Raw genomic sequence first — 16,271 nt, 5'->3', positions numbered from 1 at the left:
CATATCTAAAATTATGTAACAAAACATAAAAAATGTTCATATAATCGATACACATGTATATATATATACATACATATATACATATATATATATATACATATATATGCTACTCTTCTACAAATTTTAAAACTTAATTTTAATTATGTTTTTGTTTTTGCTTTTGTTTTTCTTTTTCTGTTACAAGTTGCAGGCTGTTGAGAGAATTTTGCTAGATGCTGTTTTAAAATTTAGCTAAACACATTTTCATATAGTATAACTTTCTGTTTACTTTTTTTCGCACAATGCACTAAATTCAAGAATTTTCTCCTTAATATATAACAAAGTAGTATATAAAAGAAAAAAAAAACACAAAAAAAAATGGTATAAGAGAAAAATTTAAAATACAAATAATAATTAATAAACAGTAAAAATTACTGTGTAGCATAATTTAATTAGCAAATACAACTAAAGCATAAACATAAGCTTTAAAATAATATTACACATTTAAATTATAAACATAATTACATTGTGTGTTGGTCTGTCTGTGTTGTGTGCGTGCGTGTGTGTGTGTCGTCAGTGTGTGTGTGTTGAGTGTCGTGTTTTTGTTTTTTTTGCTGTTTCCTGTTGTGTCGCAAATGTTGTGCAGAACATTTCGCCAACAAGCTAGCAGTTCACACTAACAGTACTCGCTATGAATGTGTCTGTGCGTCTGTATTAGGTGTGTGTGTTTGTGTGTGTGTTATGGCAACAACAACAACAACAACAACATGATCATTGTATATAAATTATACTACATATAGCGTTTTTGTTTTTGTTATGAATGTAAACCATGATATGCGGCTGGCTGCATTCGTCACCGTAAATGTCGTTGTCTCAGTCCGTGTCCGTGTCCGTGTCCTTGTGCTTGTGCCCGTCATCGTTCTCGTCCGCGTCCTTGCCCTCGTCCTTGTCCCCGTCCTGCATCCAGCAGCATTGTCGTCCGCGTCATTGTCATTGCCAGGCCAGTGTAGACTTAAAGCTACTGCTGCCGCTGCCGCCGCCGCTGCTGCTGCTGTTGCTGCCGCCGCCGCTGTTGTTGCTGCCAGAACCAACCGCCGCTGCTGCCCATTCCAGCATCGGGGCCACGTTCAATCGTTCTTGGTCTGACAGTAAAGCTCTTTTAGCGACTTGAGCTCCTCGATGAGCGCTTTGTTTTGGTTCTCTAGCACCGCCACACGATTCTCCAGGCACTTAATGTACTCCTTCTTCTTGCGCCGGCATTCGCGCGCCGCTTCCCGATTCTTTTGCAGTCGAATCTCTCGCTTGCGTGTCTGATCCTCCGCAATGCCGCTGTTATCTACATGTATAAGAGAACGACAGAGAGAGAGAGAGAGAGAGGGAGAGAGAGAGAGAGAGAAAATTGGAGAATTAGTATGGTTTTTGCTTGGATTTGTGGCCTGTTGTTGCATTTACTGGCATTGTATGCTATCCGATTGGATAAATAGAAGGCCGAGTCCGGCGCCATGTGCAGCAAGGGACTGCTTGATGTGTTGCCGCCGCCGCCGCCACCCCCCGCCCCGCTACCCAGCTGTGAGCTGAGTACGTTGCCGTCGGGCATTTGCAGTGCTCCACCCGCTGCCATCACCAGGAGATTTATCGAGTTTCGGGTTTTCGGTTTTGAATTATATATTTGGGATTATGGTTGTAGGGGGTTGGGGGGTTGTTGTTGAGTTGTTGTTGTTGTCATTTGATTTTCGTTGCGTGATTTTATTGGATTTTTTAATTTTTCGCGGGCAGTCAAAAAGAAAACGAAAAAAAAACAATAAAAATTATAAGAGATCACATTTCTGTTTTGTTTTTCGGACTTTTGTCTGTTTGTACATTTGTGAGTGTCTGTGTGAGTGCGAGTGAGCGAGCGAGCGAACGATCGAACGAACGAACGAGCGAGAGAGAGAGAGAGAGAGAGAGGCGATATTTGGTTAGTTTGGACAACAGCAACGGCGACGGCAACGGGCGACGTTTGTTATATAAGTACATATGTATATGAGCGATGGGTGGGTGGGTGGAGGGGGCAGCAGGGTGGTGTAGTCGTGGTGTTTGTTGTGCGTTTGTATTTTTACCTAGACGATGTGCAGCGGCAACAACAACAACATCAATAATAATAGCAATAGCAACAACAGCAGCAGCAGCAGCAACAACAGCAAAAAAAAAATAAGAGACGCGCGATAAAAACAAACGAATAAAATATGCAAAATGCATTTGTGTGTGTGTGTGAAGTTACAGTTACAGTATTTCAAGTATAACAAGACAAAAAGAAAGGAAAAATAGAAGAGGAAAATATACGAAGGATTCGCGTTATCTTCAACATCCTTAGCAACAATTTGCATATGGCATATTTAATTTAATTATTAAGAAACTTATTGAATTTAGTTTTCTCTTATGTGTGAAGCAACAACAACAACAACGACAACACTAATGAGAAATGTACATGAGAAAGACAGAGAGAGAGAGGAAGAGACAGAGACAGATATGGAGATAGTTATCTAGGAAAACAGAGTCTAAGCAACTGCTTAACCACGCTCAAAGCCCGTGTATGTGTGTGTGTGTGTGTGTGTGTGTGTGTGTGTGTGTTTGAATGTTGATGATGTTTATACATAAACACAAAGAAGAACAAAAGCAACAACTAACACAACAGCAACTTTGTATGCTTAAAGCTTTGATGAAAAATGGATGTATGCTTATTTATTAGCATATGCGTGTATCAGGAATATGTGGAATAAGTGAGGGGAAAACTCCATTTTGGAAGGAATAATATGACATGGTCGTAAAACTTTTACAACAAAGCAACACTTAAACAAGTGTGTTCTAGTCGGGAGTGCCCGACTAGGAGATACCCTGAAGCCAGCGTCGAGTTTCCTTCCATGCATACATGCCCAACTTTCTTCTGTGCCTTTTCTTATCATCCCACACTATGTATAACAAATGCATTCTTTATTAACTTCGGTGATTAGAGTCTGATCTTGATCGAAATTGTTGGGGCTTGAAAATGGACAACAGAAGTGTGTATATACCAAAGCGCAGGACTCTTCCTTTCAACATGATTTATTATCAATCTTAGGGGGCATGGGGTGAGGTATCCAAAAGGTGAAATATTGTCTGCATGCGTATATATATCAGAACCTGCGTACCAAGTTTGATGTGGTTCTTGGCTCTTTTAACTATCGAGTTGTGCTTAAAAAACCATGTCTCAAAATCAAACTTTATCGACATCATGAAAAGGGGACGAGCTATTAAAAGTAAGTAAATTATATACTTTATGTAAATTTTAAATTTCAAGTCTTTAGATCTTGCAGTTTCTGAGATTGAAGCGTTTACACAGACGGACATGGCTAGAAAGACTCAGCTTCTCGCCCGGATCAAGGCTGTATATACTTTATGGGATAGTAGCAGCTTTCTTCTACCTGTTACATAGATTTGCACAAAAAACTGCACACTTTTTACCAATTCTTAATGGGCGAAGGGTATAAAAACGCAGGTGCAAAACTCAAGTACTTCAATCAAGAAATACAATGTTTGTTCAAAGGTCTAGGTTTTAAATAAACTATCTCTGGGATCTACTTGTTCAGCTGGTAATGATATTTAAGAATCAGAGGGAAAATGTATAAGAATACAACGATACCAAACTGAATATCTTATGCATTGCCTGCATAAAAGAAGCGCACGGTTCGTTGTGATTCGGAGTATATCCAAGTTAAGAAAACGAATATTTATAGTGCTGCCTGTTGCATACATTTGCATTACTTTATCATGCCACTTGTTAAGCACTTTAAATGGGTATAGGGTATAAAGTTAGCATTACGCTAACATTATGTTAACGTTGAGCTGGTTTTGTGACATTTCAAGTATGTTATTTTACATAAATATTTCTTAAAATTGATCTATATCATTGTGCGTGTGTGTATGTGTGCTGCTGTGTGTGTATCTGTAGCGCTATCGAGAATTTATTGAAAACGAACTGCAAAAGAGTCCAAATAGAACTCAACTATGCTTGACAGGATGTACAGGACATGAATATAGCGAGAGAAGAGATATAGAGCAGGAGTACAGAACAGAGATAGATATATGTAGATACAAAGTCTGAGATAGGAAGGCTTGGCAGTTATGGCGTTCTAGATTGTTGCTAACAAACAAATTACCGCTTATGTCGGGTCCACTGATTTCGGTGAAAATCTTATTGTACGATGGCCTTCGTGTCAGATTACTGCGATGATGCTGTGAATCATCGTCTGATAAACTCTCATCGCTATCCTCCGGATGCTGGGTATTCGGTTCGGGTTTGATCTTACATTGAAAATTTGGAGGGATCTGCAACATGTAAAATCGGTTAGCATAACGAATAGTCTCATATATATACATAATGTATTTATGAATGTGTGTGTGTGAGTCTGATTGTGTATATACATTTATACATATGGATTTGTTAGCGACTGCTACGCACTTTGTTACGCACTTGCACTGCATTGCTCGTGGTCGTATGAATGACCGTCGTATTTGCCGGCTTGGTCATATAGACGACGCCGCTGCCGCCCTTGTGCATCGCCGATGCGGCGGCCAGCGCCTGCTGCTGTTGCTGCTGTTGTGTTCCGATAGCGGTTTGTATGACACCCGAGTGATTGGCCGCCTGTATCACGGATTGTACCTGTGATGCGAAAATAAAAAAAGTTTTAGTCACTACAAATCAAAATACGAAAGCACGCAGCAAATGGACTCCCGTTGCCTGGCGCTTACAATTCTCAACAAGTTAAAACGACGCAAGGCGTTTTCCTAGAGTCGATAGCTAAGTCTGCTGATGCTAAAACCGGGAGGTTCTTGAAATAACTAAACAGACTATTTGATAAGTTTTTGATGTTCATTGTTTGATGGTTAATATTAAAATTTAAAAAATGACCTTGCGGTAACTACAACCAATTTTCATTAGAGAGAAAATTACCGGCGAAAATTTTGCATTTCTTCAAATGAAAGCCAATTTGAATTTTATAGAGCCTCTCAAACAAACAGTACTCCCAGTCTAATTGCGCCAATTTCGTGCATAAATAAATTATTTGTATCGATAATACCAGCTGGTTATTATCGAGCAAAGTTCAAACAAACTACCATATTAAATATGGAACAGAAAAACGTTTACGAATGCAAAACAAAAGGCAAATCGAAACACGAAATACTCTCGCCAGGGCAGGTCATTTGCCTGTGTGCCTGTGTGTCTGTGAGCTATGCACACGAAACTCCTTTCGATAGATGTTCTCCAAGGAAGGAGACATCTTGGTAGCCTTTCAGGATGTATATTATGTTGATTCCTATTGAAAGCAGAGTCAACATAATCATAGCTGTTGCTATACAAAACATCAAGTTTTTGGTTTTCCATTAGTTTGGAGCTTGGGTCAAATACCAAGTAACATCGGACTAGCATAGAATATACATAACTAAGAACTGGTGGATATTTAGGTGGATTATCCTGCTATATGTCCTGTCAAGTGATCTAGCGAAATTGCGTATAAGTCGACTCGGAGCTTACCTGTAGGCCGTGCTGTGTTAGGATAGGGTATTGTATATTACAATTGGCGGCTGTGGTCAACACAGAGGCCGTGCCGCTGGCATTGTTCGTGTTAACTGTCGCTGGGACGCCGCTCGTTGTACTTTGCTGGTTCTGTTGTAATTGCTGCTGCTGCTGCTGTTGGCCGCCTGTTGCTGCCACTGATGCTGCCGCCGCGGCAGAGGCGACGGCGGTGGCTGCTGCGATGTCAACATCATTGACATTACCGCTGGAGGCCGAGTTGCCGTTCTCCTCGACGATGCTGTCCATTTTAGCGATTTTCAGCAGCACCGTTACGCTCTCCGATAAGTGCTTCAGTTTGGCGACTTTTCCGTTTTAGTTTTGCCAGTTTGAAGTTAAATGATGCTGGACGATGACTGCTGCTGCTGCTGCACCACAATCGTGCGACGCACAAGCGAGCGGGACAGGCGGGTGGACGAGCGGATGAGCGGCCGGACGGTCGGTTGGCAAGCAATGAAAGAGATGGGCCGCGCGCGCACACACACAGTGAGAATAGAGACAGGCACAGAAAATGAAATATAGGGAGAGAGAGAGAGAGAGAGAAAGAGAGATGTGCACAAAATTGGTTTCATTGGTTTTTGGTTACAATATTGCTTGATTGGTAATTGCTAATTGTTAATTGTTCGTTCCAACAACAACTCACAAACATCAACAACAACAACAACAAAAACAAACGCGCGCGCACACACACACACACACACTCCCGCTGACTGTCACTGTCACTGCTGCTGCTGCTGCTGCCTCTACAACTGTTGTTTGGTTTGTTTTGTTTGCTTGCTACAAAAATGACGACGACGATGACAACGACAAAGCAACAACAACAGCAACAACCATACTGTCTCAACTGTTGTGTGTATTTTTATGAAATGACGTCATGACAACGTTGTGCTATAGGCAAACAAAACAAAAAAAAGGCAAACTTACTTTCTGATGACATCACTAAAACGTTGCTGCTCCTCTTGTTGTTGTTTTTGCCGTTTCGGTTTCCCTTCTCTCTGCGCGCGCTTGCTTGCGTTTGTGTGCATATATTTCTGTGTATGAGTCTGTGTCTGTGTACGTGTGTTTGTGTCGCGTTGCGCGCTGTGCTGGCAACTTGTTGAAAAATTCAACTGTACGTACGCCACACACAAGAGCAGAGCAGAGAGCTAGCTCCGTTTGCTTCACGCTACTACGTAGCTGATTGCTGCTGGGGCATCGCTTGTGGCCGCGAATTTGGTCCTAATTCTCCACAGAGGCCAATGATTTGTTATTGGACTCGATTGGTTGGCGGTAGAGGTGGTGACAGCGGCAGGCAGGCGGTATAAAAGGCAAAACACTTTTTACACAGTTGGCAGCACGCGCGCACAGCACACCAAAATTTTCTGCTGTTATCGTTGCTTACGTTCTTTTTTCAGAGCAGCGCTGAGCGATTTGTTTGTTAGCTGCCTTGGCCAATGGCAGACTGTAAGGACACAATTTGTTTATTTCTGGTCTAGCACACGCGTTTTGGGTCACATTCAACTTTAACTACAATTTATTGATCAGGTTCTTGGCCCTTTTTGCGCAAAATTTTATTTTGTATTGCTCGCTCGCTCGCTCGCGCTGCTTCACTGCCTCAGTACTGGCGCAAACATACACAAGCTCACCTACAGCACACAACACGCACACAAACACATAGAGAACACGCACTATGAAACACACATATGAATGCGCACGCAGCGACGACAACCCGTTTTACAGTCGAGCGTTGCCAGATAGTTTCCATACAAATTGGGCATTGATAATTGCCCTATTTGCTTAAACAAAACAAGCCAAAACAAAATACAAAGGAATAAAACAAAAATAATGTTTAATGTGTGTGTTAATTGAATAAAGTTTGAATAAATAAGACAATCCGATAATTGCATAAAAAAAGCGCGCGACGAGTATGCCTAGAGCTGGCAGCACGGCAAACAGCTGTTCGGTCGTGCGACACTGCTGGCACCAGGGCTGGAATGTCAAGCCATTCTGGCGGTCGATTAATCAGTTTTAAATAACGATTATTCATAAAGTATTTAAGCAAATAGTTGTCGGTAACCAGCTGCCAGTAAATTAGTAATTTATGTATGTGTATGTAATTACTAAAAGTAAATGCCAGAAAGTTGCTTAAGCCGTTATTGTTCGAAACACGAGTGTTTTTTTAATGCTGTTATTAACTCTTCTGGAGCTCTCTGCTGCTCAAAGCTTAAAATTGCCAAAATAAAGAAGAAACTAAACCGCAAATCATTTAGCTAACAACAAGAAGTGCAAGTCTAGAATTACAATAGGACAAATATTCTATTGCCACTAATTGCGGCGTTGCACGCATTACTTTGGTACATCCCACTGTGACTCTCGCTTCATTTACCCAGCCCAACCACAACGCCGTGCTGTCTGCACGAGTCAGGGCCAGAATGAGCAAGAGAGAGAGAGAGAGAGAGAGAGAGAGAGAGAGAGAGAGAGAGAGATAAAATAAGAGAGAGAGAGGGAGCGAGTGACGAGTGGGTGAGAAGAAGAGAGAGGGGCAGCGCCCAACCGACTGACTGACTCAATGCAAGCCTTTTTGTTGTTACCGTTGTTGTTTTTGTTGTTGCCTGGTCAACTGGTCAACAACACGAACGAAATTGGCGCCGCTTGTTCAAAAAACTTTAAACAAGTAAATACCCAATTGACAAATACAGCAAATATATTTGTATGGGTGTGTACGTTTGCATTACTTTAATTATTATTATTATTATTATTTTGTACAGGCTATAGCTGAACATTTTAAGCCTAACCTATGAATAGCACCGGCTACTGGGGCCAAACCTTGGCTGAGTTTTGAGCACGGACTTGCCTTGTTAGTCACCATTACAGCCATTACCGACGACATCTATACTCTTCTTAGTAAATTGTGTTATGTGAAAATTGGTTTCGAGAAACGAACTAGACGTCACGCCCTAAACGTAATTGTAAATTAATTTAATAACACACTTTCAATTAGCTGAATCAATCCTATAAAATAGCTATTAGACTGAAAGCTGTGCATCGAAACAAAACCAATGACTCTTACGATGAATAATGGATATCTAAAGATTTCGTAAATTATTATTATAGCACGAGTCATGACTCGTTTTTCAGTTTGAAAAATATCGCCAAAGATGAATAACATGCAAAGCTGATTCTGAAAATGTCGATAGCTCGCTTTCAACAGTTAATTTGAATTGATGCTTGCGATTTTTGTTGACAATTCAAAGAAACTGTCAGCACCAGCCAAGTGCAAATGATTCAAATTTTAGAAGTATTTGCAAGTTGAATAAGGTTTGCATTTAAAGAGGGGACCATGCATACAGCATATGTTTGTGTGCATGATAGGTAAAATCATACATGCATGACCAACACCAATGCCAATGATTGGCAATTAAAATGCATGGATACACTGCAATTCGATTGTTTTAGTAGCTGTTGTCCTTCGCTTGTCGCCATGCTGTTAAAGCGAGCTTCAAGGAAACGTTTTCACACCCTGCGCCAATTGAGAATGGGTAAAAACGGGTATAATATTTTGAGTATCTGACAGGCATAAGGCGTTACGTCTATTGCACGTGCACATAAAGTTTAGTTCAAACCATCAATAATTCGACTGTTATCGATTTTCAGATTAGGTTATTAAAGCTAACTGTCAAGAAGCAGCATTGTCGCTGCGTATGCGGCGCGCGTGCCTGTGTGTTTGTATGTGTGTTTTATTCTGTATGCATGCATGTGTAAAAGAATGTTTGTGTCTGCATCTACATGCAGTACAGGGTATCTGCAAGAGGGCCACTCCTGACTAAATCACTGTTACTTGCTATTGTTCGCAGCTGATTAAAACTGCGTTGTTGTTGCTATTAAATTTTGTGTGTTTGTTGCACTGCACCCGCTCTGCAGGCAGACAGCATAAAACATTGAGCACAGTGACGCTGCAGTTAAAATACTGGCAAATTTAACGATGCTGTGCGTGAAAGAGAGAGGTGCGCTGATTCACTCCAAACTGATTGTTCGCAATGTTTGGGATGAGCGCGTGACACGCACGCAACCTTAAAGTGTGGGGCGAGCCGCAACAATTTTACTACGCTTTAAATTTAAATGTAATTTCAAAATCGCGAATGTGTTGAGCAACTCTTGGGTGACCTTTAAGTCGTCTATTGGCTATGCTATAATAATTATTTTCACCAGAGAAAAGTAGGTATTATGTTCATGAGCATATATTTTCATAGTATTCTTTTTCTGTTTTGATACTTTGATCTTATTTAATTGAATGGCATAACGAATTATAGTTGTTTGCGCTCTTGTCAGAATTAACAGCCCCATTTTGACAAGAAACAATTTCGTTTTATATTTTTTTTTTTCGGCGAACTTCTCTCTGCTTAAATGTAGCAGGTAGTAAATTTATCTATTAGATATTTAGCTAGCTGTAGACACAACACAGATTCCATTTAAAAGTTAAATATTACATTTAACGACTTCGCAAGTACTAAACGAAATTTAATTTCTTGTTAACCAGCATTTGCTTTAATGATCCCATGCGAAAACAGAATTCATCACTTTAAGGCTTGCGTGAGCTTCACGTGCTCATCGCGAATAACAGTAATATCGCAGTGAAATGGCGCTACTTTCTCTTTTTTTTTTGTCATACAGCTTTGTTAATTCTGTGCAGTTTCATGACCTTGCGAAAAATCTCTGGAGCCGAATGGTATATTCGCACACGAGACATCGCAAAGGACCTTAAGGTTCCTATGGTAGGAGACGTTATGAACAATCAAGCAACAAGCTACCTATTTAAGCTCCGCAACCACCCTAACGTCCTGGCAAGGAACCTGCTAAGGAGGCGAAGAAGAAGGAGGCTTAAAAAGTCATATCCGATAGACCTGGCCAAACGCCGCCTTTAATGAAGCAAAATAACATGTACATAAACATACACTATGTAAATATTTAATTTAAGCTATCATTAACCAAAGCACACGCTGATAAAAGTTGCTAAGCAAGAGTAACAGAAGATTAGCCGTTAATAAAATAATATTAACACAAAAAAAAAAAAAAAAAAGGGTCATGTGTCGAGCATGACAGAGCGAATAAATAACTATTAACTAGTGGTTTAGGCAGTAAATTTAAGCTTTTGATCTTTTCACTTCAAAATGTTTACTTTAATTGTCGTGATCGCGCCCGATAGTCACGCGATCATCACTATACACCGTAGGTTGTCAGCCCGAGCAAGTGAGGCTGTGCCTGTCGCTGCAGTTGCTGCTGCTGTTGCTTCATGCCTCCACCACCCACCCGCTGTACAATCACTTCACCCCACCTACACAAGCTCGCCTTTTTTTTAATATTATTTTTTGTGTTGTGCTTATCATCACTGCGTAAGCGCAACTTAAAAATACTTGTGGTGACCGTTCAGAAAGGTAATTGACACCGAAAAGCTAAACAGTGGGAGTGAGAGAGGCAGGGCGAAAGAGAGAGGGAAAGACACTGGCGAGGACGGTGGATAGGCAGAATGACGAAAGTGTACAAAGTCACAAAGTCAAAAAGCAGAAAGCATAAATAAAAATCTGGCAACGTCATGAACGTCATTGACATCATCGCGGCTTATGGTTGCGCGAGTCCAAAAACCAAAACATGCGCCACATCAAATTATGTCGTTGGCTTTATTGTTGTTGCTGTTTCCTTTGACATTAGCAGTAAGTCGCAACGAAGACAAGCCGTAGCAATAGCAACGGGAACGGCAACATTTGTTTGCTGCATTTTAATCAATTCCAATCAGTCGCACTTCGCATTTCGCTTTTGAGCTTTTGCTCTGCCTCTGCCTTTGAGTGCGACTGCGACTCTGGCTGGGGCCGTCTCCTTCTTAGCGTCTCGCGCTCGTTCATACGCAAAATGTGACGTCAGCATTATTTATTTTTAAATCGCCTCATGCACTGCATTTAACGCGAATGCTGCTGTATTTGACTGTATTTATTAAAGCTAAAATGAGAGCGCTACAGCACAACAATCGCAACAATAGCTATCATAAGCGAAAACAGTTAATACCTGAGAACGGCAACGGGAACGAGAAATGAACCGGGAATGCGAATGCGAACGGTTATGTGTGTGCCACTGTGAGTGCGTGGGAGATAGGCGTGGCAGGTGTCGCTGTTAAAAAAAAAACTATAAACCAATTGTTTGGGGGAAACAATTGCTGCCAGAATCTGTTGCACATGGCCACCGTCCTCCTCTGCCAGCATAGTAGCTACCCACCCACTGATTTCAGCAGCCACTTAACAGTTTTGTGCGGATTATTAGCTAGCAGTAATTCGATAATACAACCGTTTGGCGGCTACATATAAATGGGTCTATATATGTATGTATGTATGTACATATACATATATAAGACTGCAAATTGGCGTTGAACGGTTCGAGCCAGTTGTTTCAATTTCGAACAAAAACTGGGTTCATGAATATGAAAAACCCGGTTCACAAATCGAACCTAATGGTGGGGTGTTAGTTTGAACCGTGAACCGATTTGTGTTTGCTTGTGCAGCCCTGGTACATACATATAAATGCATAAGTTTATATATGTATATGCATGGATGTTTGTTATCAGTTTGGGGGGCCCGTTATCAGCGTTGTGTTGTATTTGGTTCGGTGGGGAAAACAGCTTAACTTCGCAGCTTAATTGGTGCTGGGAATAAGGGACTAACATGATGCGACCCCAGCATGTAAATAACTCTCACACATACATATATTTTCAATGATGTATGCATGTACATCAATTACTGTTAACCAGATGCAGCACTAGATAGGGCTCCGATAAGAAATGTTGGAAATTACGAAAGGACTAGCTGACTGACGAACTGATGATTACGGTAGAGCTCAAACCGTTCGTAATTCCAAGGTGAGGCTTGGCTCAAAAAAAGCTGGCAACAGGATGGAAAATGGGAAACTGCTGTAAGCAACTTTTCAATCTGAATTTTAATATATTTAATAAAGTTTTGACCTATAAACTTGCGTTAAATTAAAAGGAGGGGCCATACTGAATAGGTAAATGTTAAATTTTCGCGAAAATCCCAAAAAAATGTCAAGCTTTTATGACCTCTCCAACGTTTTAAGAATCTTGTAAAGTCCTCCCTAGAGGCTGGACAACCGATGGATCGAACTTTACTAAACATACTTGAGCCGAATAAAATAGCCCTATAGTACCATGTAATTTTAGGGAAAGCTATAAAATAATTATATATATCTTATATGGAGCTTTCATAAATGAATGAAATGTTGTAATTAGTTTTTGTGCTTAAGTATAGAATGATGAAAGAAATTGCCCGACGTTGCTGGGGGTCAAATGAACAATGTTGAAAATGCAAGTGCTACCAAAATTCCAAAGTCGAACAAAATGTCACAACGGGTCTAAGCATTCGCCCAAAAATCACATGCAACGCACTGGATCCTCCTCCCCCCCCCCCCCCTTCCCAACCACCCGACCAATCGACAGAGGGGCGCACTCGTGCAGCGTACAACAAGAAGTCGCAAAGTACAAAAACTAATAGAAACTAAAAATACAGACTATGACAAAAAAAGAAAGTTTAGAACAAGAGATTTAATGCGAGGCAGAGAAGACCCCCAACGGAATACACTGTCATGCTTATTGTAATTGTCAGAGAGAACCCGAAATGGTTCATGGTAGATACATTAGTTAGTTTAATAACATTTAAGAGATAACTTTATCTGATATAGTACAGTTACGTGTGCGTCTAGTAGGGACAGCGAACTTTATTTGGCTAGTCAGCAGAGTCGATTTGGACTATATTTATTAATTGATGAATAAACATTACACTAAACAGAATGCAACGATTATTTAAAGAGCGGAAATTGAGCATCGCACTTTAAGCAACAGGAGCCCAGTTTCATCCACGTAGTAAGTATCCTAATAGCAAAAACTGTTGCAATGCTGTCTTGATGAATTGAATATTGTGCGGACCAGACACATGAGACAAGCTCAGGAATGAAACGGACAAGAGATATAAAAAGGCTTTGGCTCAAATTAAAATTGAAAATACACACACATATATATATATATATGTATATATATATATCTTGTCTTCCGTTGTCTCGGGTGCTTGGACACTGAACTTCGTGGTCAGTGGGTTGCCTCTTAGCCCACTTCGCTACGCAAGCAATTGCCTGGGGTTTGTCAGGATACATTTGACAGCATTGTAGTTGATAAAACAACCAATTCCAAAGCGGGATATATATGTTTTTTGTTAGTAGCTATTCATTTTCCATTTCTTAGACATTTTTTAGACTTTATTATTCAGTTTTTTTGTGTATAATAGCAAAGTAATTAGACAAATATAACAACAAACTAAATAAACAAATTTGAACCGACGACCTTCCGCTTGTTAGTTCGACGCTCAGATACTCAAGCCTTGCAGGCTCTTGATGTCACATTCACACCGCGTTGTTGATGTATTTAATACAAACTTTAGCCCAGTCTTATTCGACCCAGAAGGAAGTCTCAGTAAAAATTTCAGCTACGTAGCTCTAACGTTTGAGACTGTGCGCTGATCAAGCCAATATATAGGTATAGATATATGGGATCAGTCAATTAATTTGATGCCCAAACGACGTGAAGCGTAATCTCCACAATTGGTTCATCCATTGCTTAATTAAGCATATCAGTAGTATCGCAAAGACAATGAAAAATCTCAGTCGAATGATATCAAGAAAGTTATCTCCAGCTGTACATATCCATGTATGTATTACCTCTATTAACTAATTAACTTCTAATGGAAATGCACTTCAATAAAAATCACAATTGTAGTCTTTGCCTTATTTTGTAATCGTTTTCCTCATTGTCATATTGCTTTTCTGGCTAGTAGCTCTGCTTGGGTAGATAGAATAGAAGGAATATCTGAGACCTTTCGATAAGGTCTTGAATTTGCACGCTTTTATGGTTGTGTCTCGATTGGGACCTAGTACTAGGCATGACTAATGCAGAGTGTGGGTCATAAATAGTACAATAAGCTCCACACTTATCAGGAATACTGAAAAAGCAATTATCTGCATTTAAGGGGGCTCATTTGAGGGAACACCTCTCGCTCTCTATGGACAACAATCCGCTTGATGTACATTCCGGAATATTTTAATGTCCATGCTATTATTATAGTCTTACGCAATATTTAAATTCAAATCGAAGCTGAAAACCAATCCGAAACATAAAATAAGTTGCTTTATGACCTTTTAAATACTACATATATATATATACATATGCATGAATTATTTAACTCGAAAAGAATATATAATAAATAATTGATAATTCCCTAATTTTGTGGAACCTTTCTTCAGTTTTAAATCAAGCCTTATTAAGATTGACAACACAGATTAAAGTTTACATTTGATTGTAAAAAACATGATTGAAAATTGAATGGCTCAAAAATTGTTTCACAGGTTGGGAAAGATAATCTTGACAATAAAGAAATGTGAAAATTATAATGTTTTAAGTTTGTATTATTATAGAAATGAACGTTCTACGTTAGCTTTTTATTTAGTATCTTCAAATTACCCTCACTTACTCCTCGATACTCACTTTACGTCAAAAATCGTTAAAACAACTTCAAAAGTTTAAAATTTAGAACATGACGCAATACAAATACTAATTACAGCCTTCCAGACGCGTTTTACACCCCATATGGGTGGATTTGGCGAAAAGTGTGAAATGCAGCTTAAGTGAATTTTCAAAAAATATATGAAAATAAGTTCAAAGCCAATCGGCAGGTAAACAGAAAAATTAAGACAAGCGAGTTTTCCAAAATGGGAAAGAAATTAAAAAAAAAAAAAACGATTTGAGTGTGTTTTTTATCAGATAGAAGTTAGCTTTTTAATATTGGACTAATTTTTTCGATTGAATTTTTTAAAATTGTGTTAATATTGAATAACCGTTTCCGAGTGCAGTTTTTACAATTTTGATTTTTAATATTGGATAACTTTTTCCGAGTGCAGTTTTCAAAATGACGATGTTGCTGAAGAAGGCATCTAAATGGAAAATCAAGTACAGGTGTTGCGAAAACTTTTGAAAAATTTTTAAGTTTTAGCACATATGTAATTGATTATCTATTAGTTTCCAATGTGCATTTGCTTGTGTGAATGACCTTCTGCTTAGCTCTTCCGGGGTATTTTTCTTGTTTTTGTTTTGTTTTTTGTTTTAGCTGTTGTGTGCATTAAATATGCGTTAACACCTACGAAGAGGGTCATTAAGTGCACACTTCTGTCTAGTGCTCGTGCCACACCCTCGCCCGCCTCTAATCATATCTTACCCGCTGCTGACGATGGCGGTTGTTGTTGTTGGCGTCGCTGTTGTTGTTGTTTTTGTTGTCGTTGTGTTTGTTGCTGCTGCTGACTAATAACAATGAAATTCACCACGAAGAAGGCAATAACAAATTTCGCGTAACGGCTAAAAATTTGTAGTTTTTGCAAGCCGCTTAATGAGATGTTTTAACAACAATATAACATCACTAAATAAAAAAAGCAAAGACAAAAACAAAAACAAAAAAAAGGGGGTAAAAGAAAACAAACAGCTTTTGCTGTTGTTGTTGTTGCTTGCTTTTATGAGCGCAGTCGTTTTTTGTTTTTGTTGTTGATTTTTATTTTTTTTTTCGTTTTTCGTTTTCTTTTCGTTGTGTTGCGATTACGTCAAGATTTTTGTTGTTTAGCCGATTTGATT

The 16,271-nt window shown here is 39.5% G+C and overlaps 1 protein-coding gene across 5 annotated transcripts; it reads right to left on the bottom strand.

Annotated features, from left to right (window-relative positions):
* Positions 1-392: 392 nt before the first annotated feature.
* On the bottom strand, positions 393-7,219 carry CrebB (Cyclic-AMP response element binding protein B). Of its 5 annotated transcripts, none has more exons than XM_064699656.1 (6): positions 6,494-7,219; positions 5,531-5,937; positions 4,469-4,657; positions 4,155-4,323; positions 1,432-1,593; positions 393-1,315 (listed from the first exon to the last, which is right to left on the bottom strand). In XM_064699656.1, the coding sequence occupies exons 2-6, from the start codon at positions 5,816-5,818 to the stop codon at positions 1,107-1,109; spliced, it is 1,017 nt and encodes a 338-aa protein (XP_064555726.1). In that variant the 5' UTR covers positions 5,819-5,937; positions 6,494-7,219; the 3' UTR covers positions 393-1,106. The 5 variants fall into 5 exon arrangements, with proteins under 5 accessions (XP_064555726.1, XP_064555724.1, XP_064555725.1 ...); XM_064699654.1 differs by having other exon boundaries at positions 4,457-4,657; positions 6,494-7,215; XM_064699655.1 differs by having other exon boundaries at positions 4,457-4,657; positions 5,531-5,934; positions 6,494-7,215.
* Between the last annotated feature and the right edge of the window lie 9,052 nt (positions 7,220-16,271).

The sequence above is a fragment of the Drosophila montana genome, unplaced genomic scaffold, assembly GCF_035044405.1.
Source record: "Drosophila montana isolate Dmon_TW-CO22-7 unplaced genomic scaffold, ASM3504440v1 contig_1624_1, whole genome shotgun sequence".
Taxonomy (NCBI): domain Eukaryota; kingdom Metazoa; phylum Arthropoda; class Insecta; order Diptera; family Drosophilidae; genus Drosophila; species Drosophila montana.
Note: the sequence above shows the minus strand (reverse complement) of the source record. Positions and strands in the feature narration are given on the sequence as shown.

What these genes read in the sequence shown, in the direction of transcription:
- CrebB (XM_064699654.1), bottom strand. Translation starts at nt 5,818, where the DNA reads ATGGACAGCATCGTCGAGGAGAACGGCAACTCGGCCTCCAGCGGTAAT. An exon ending in TAACACAGCACGGCCTACAG is followed by an intron (nt 4,658 to 5,530) that starts GTAAGCTCCGAG and finishes TTCGCATCACAG; the next exon opens with GTACAATCCGTGATACAGGC. An exon ending in TCGGATAGCATACAATGCCA is followed by an intron (nt 1,316 to 1,431) that starts GTAAATGCAACA and finishes TTATACATGTAG; the next exon opens with ATAACAGCGGCATTGCGGAG.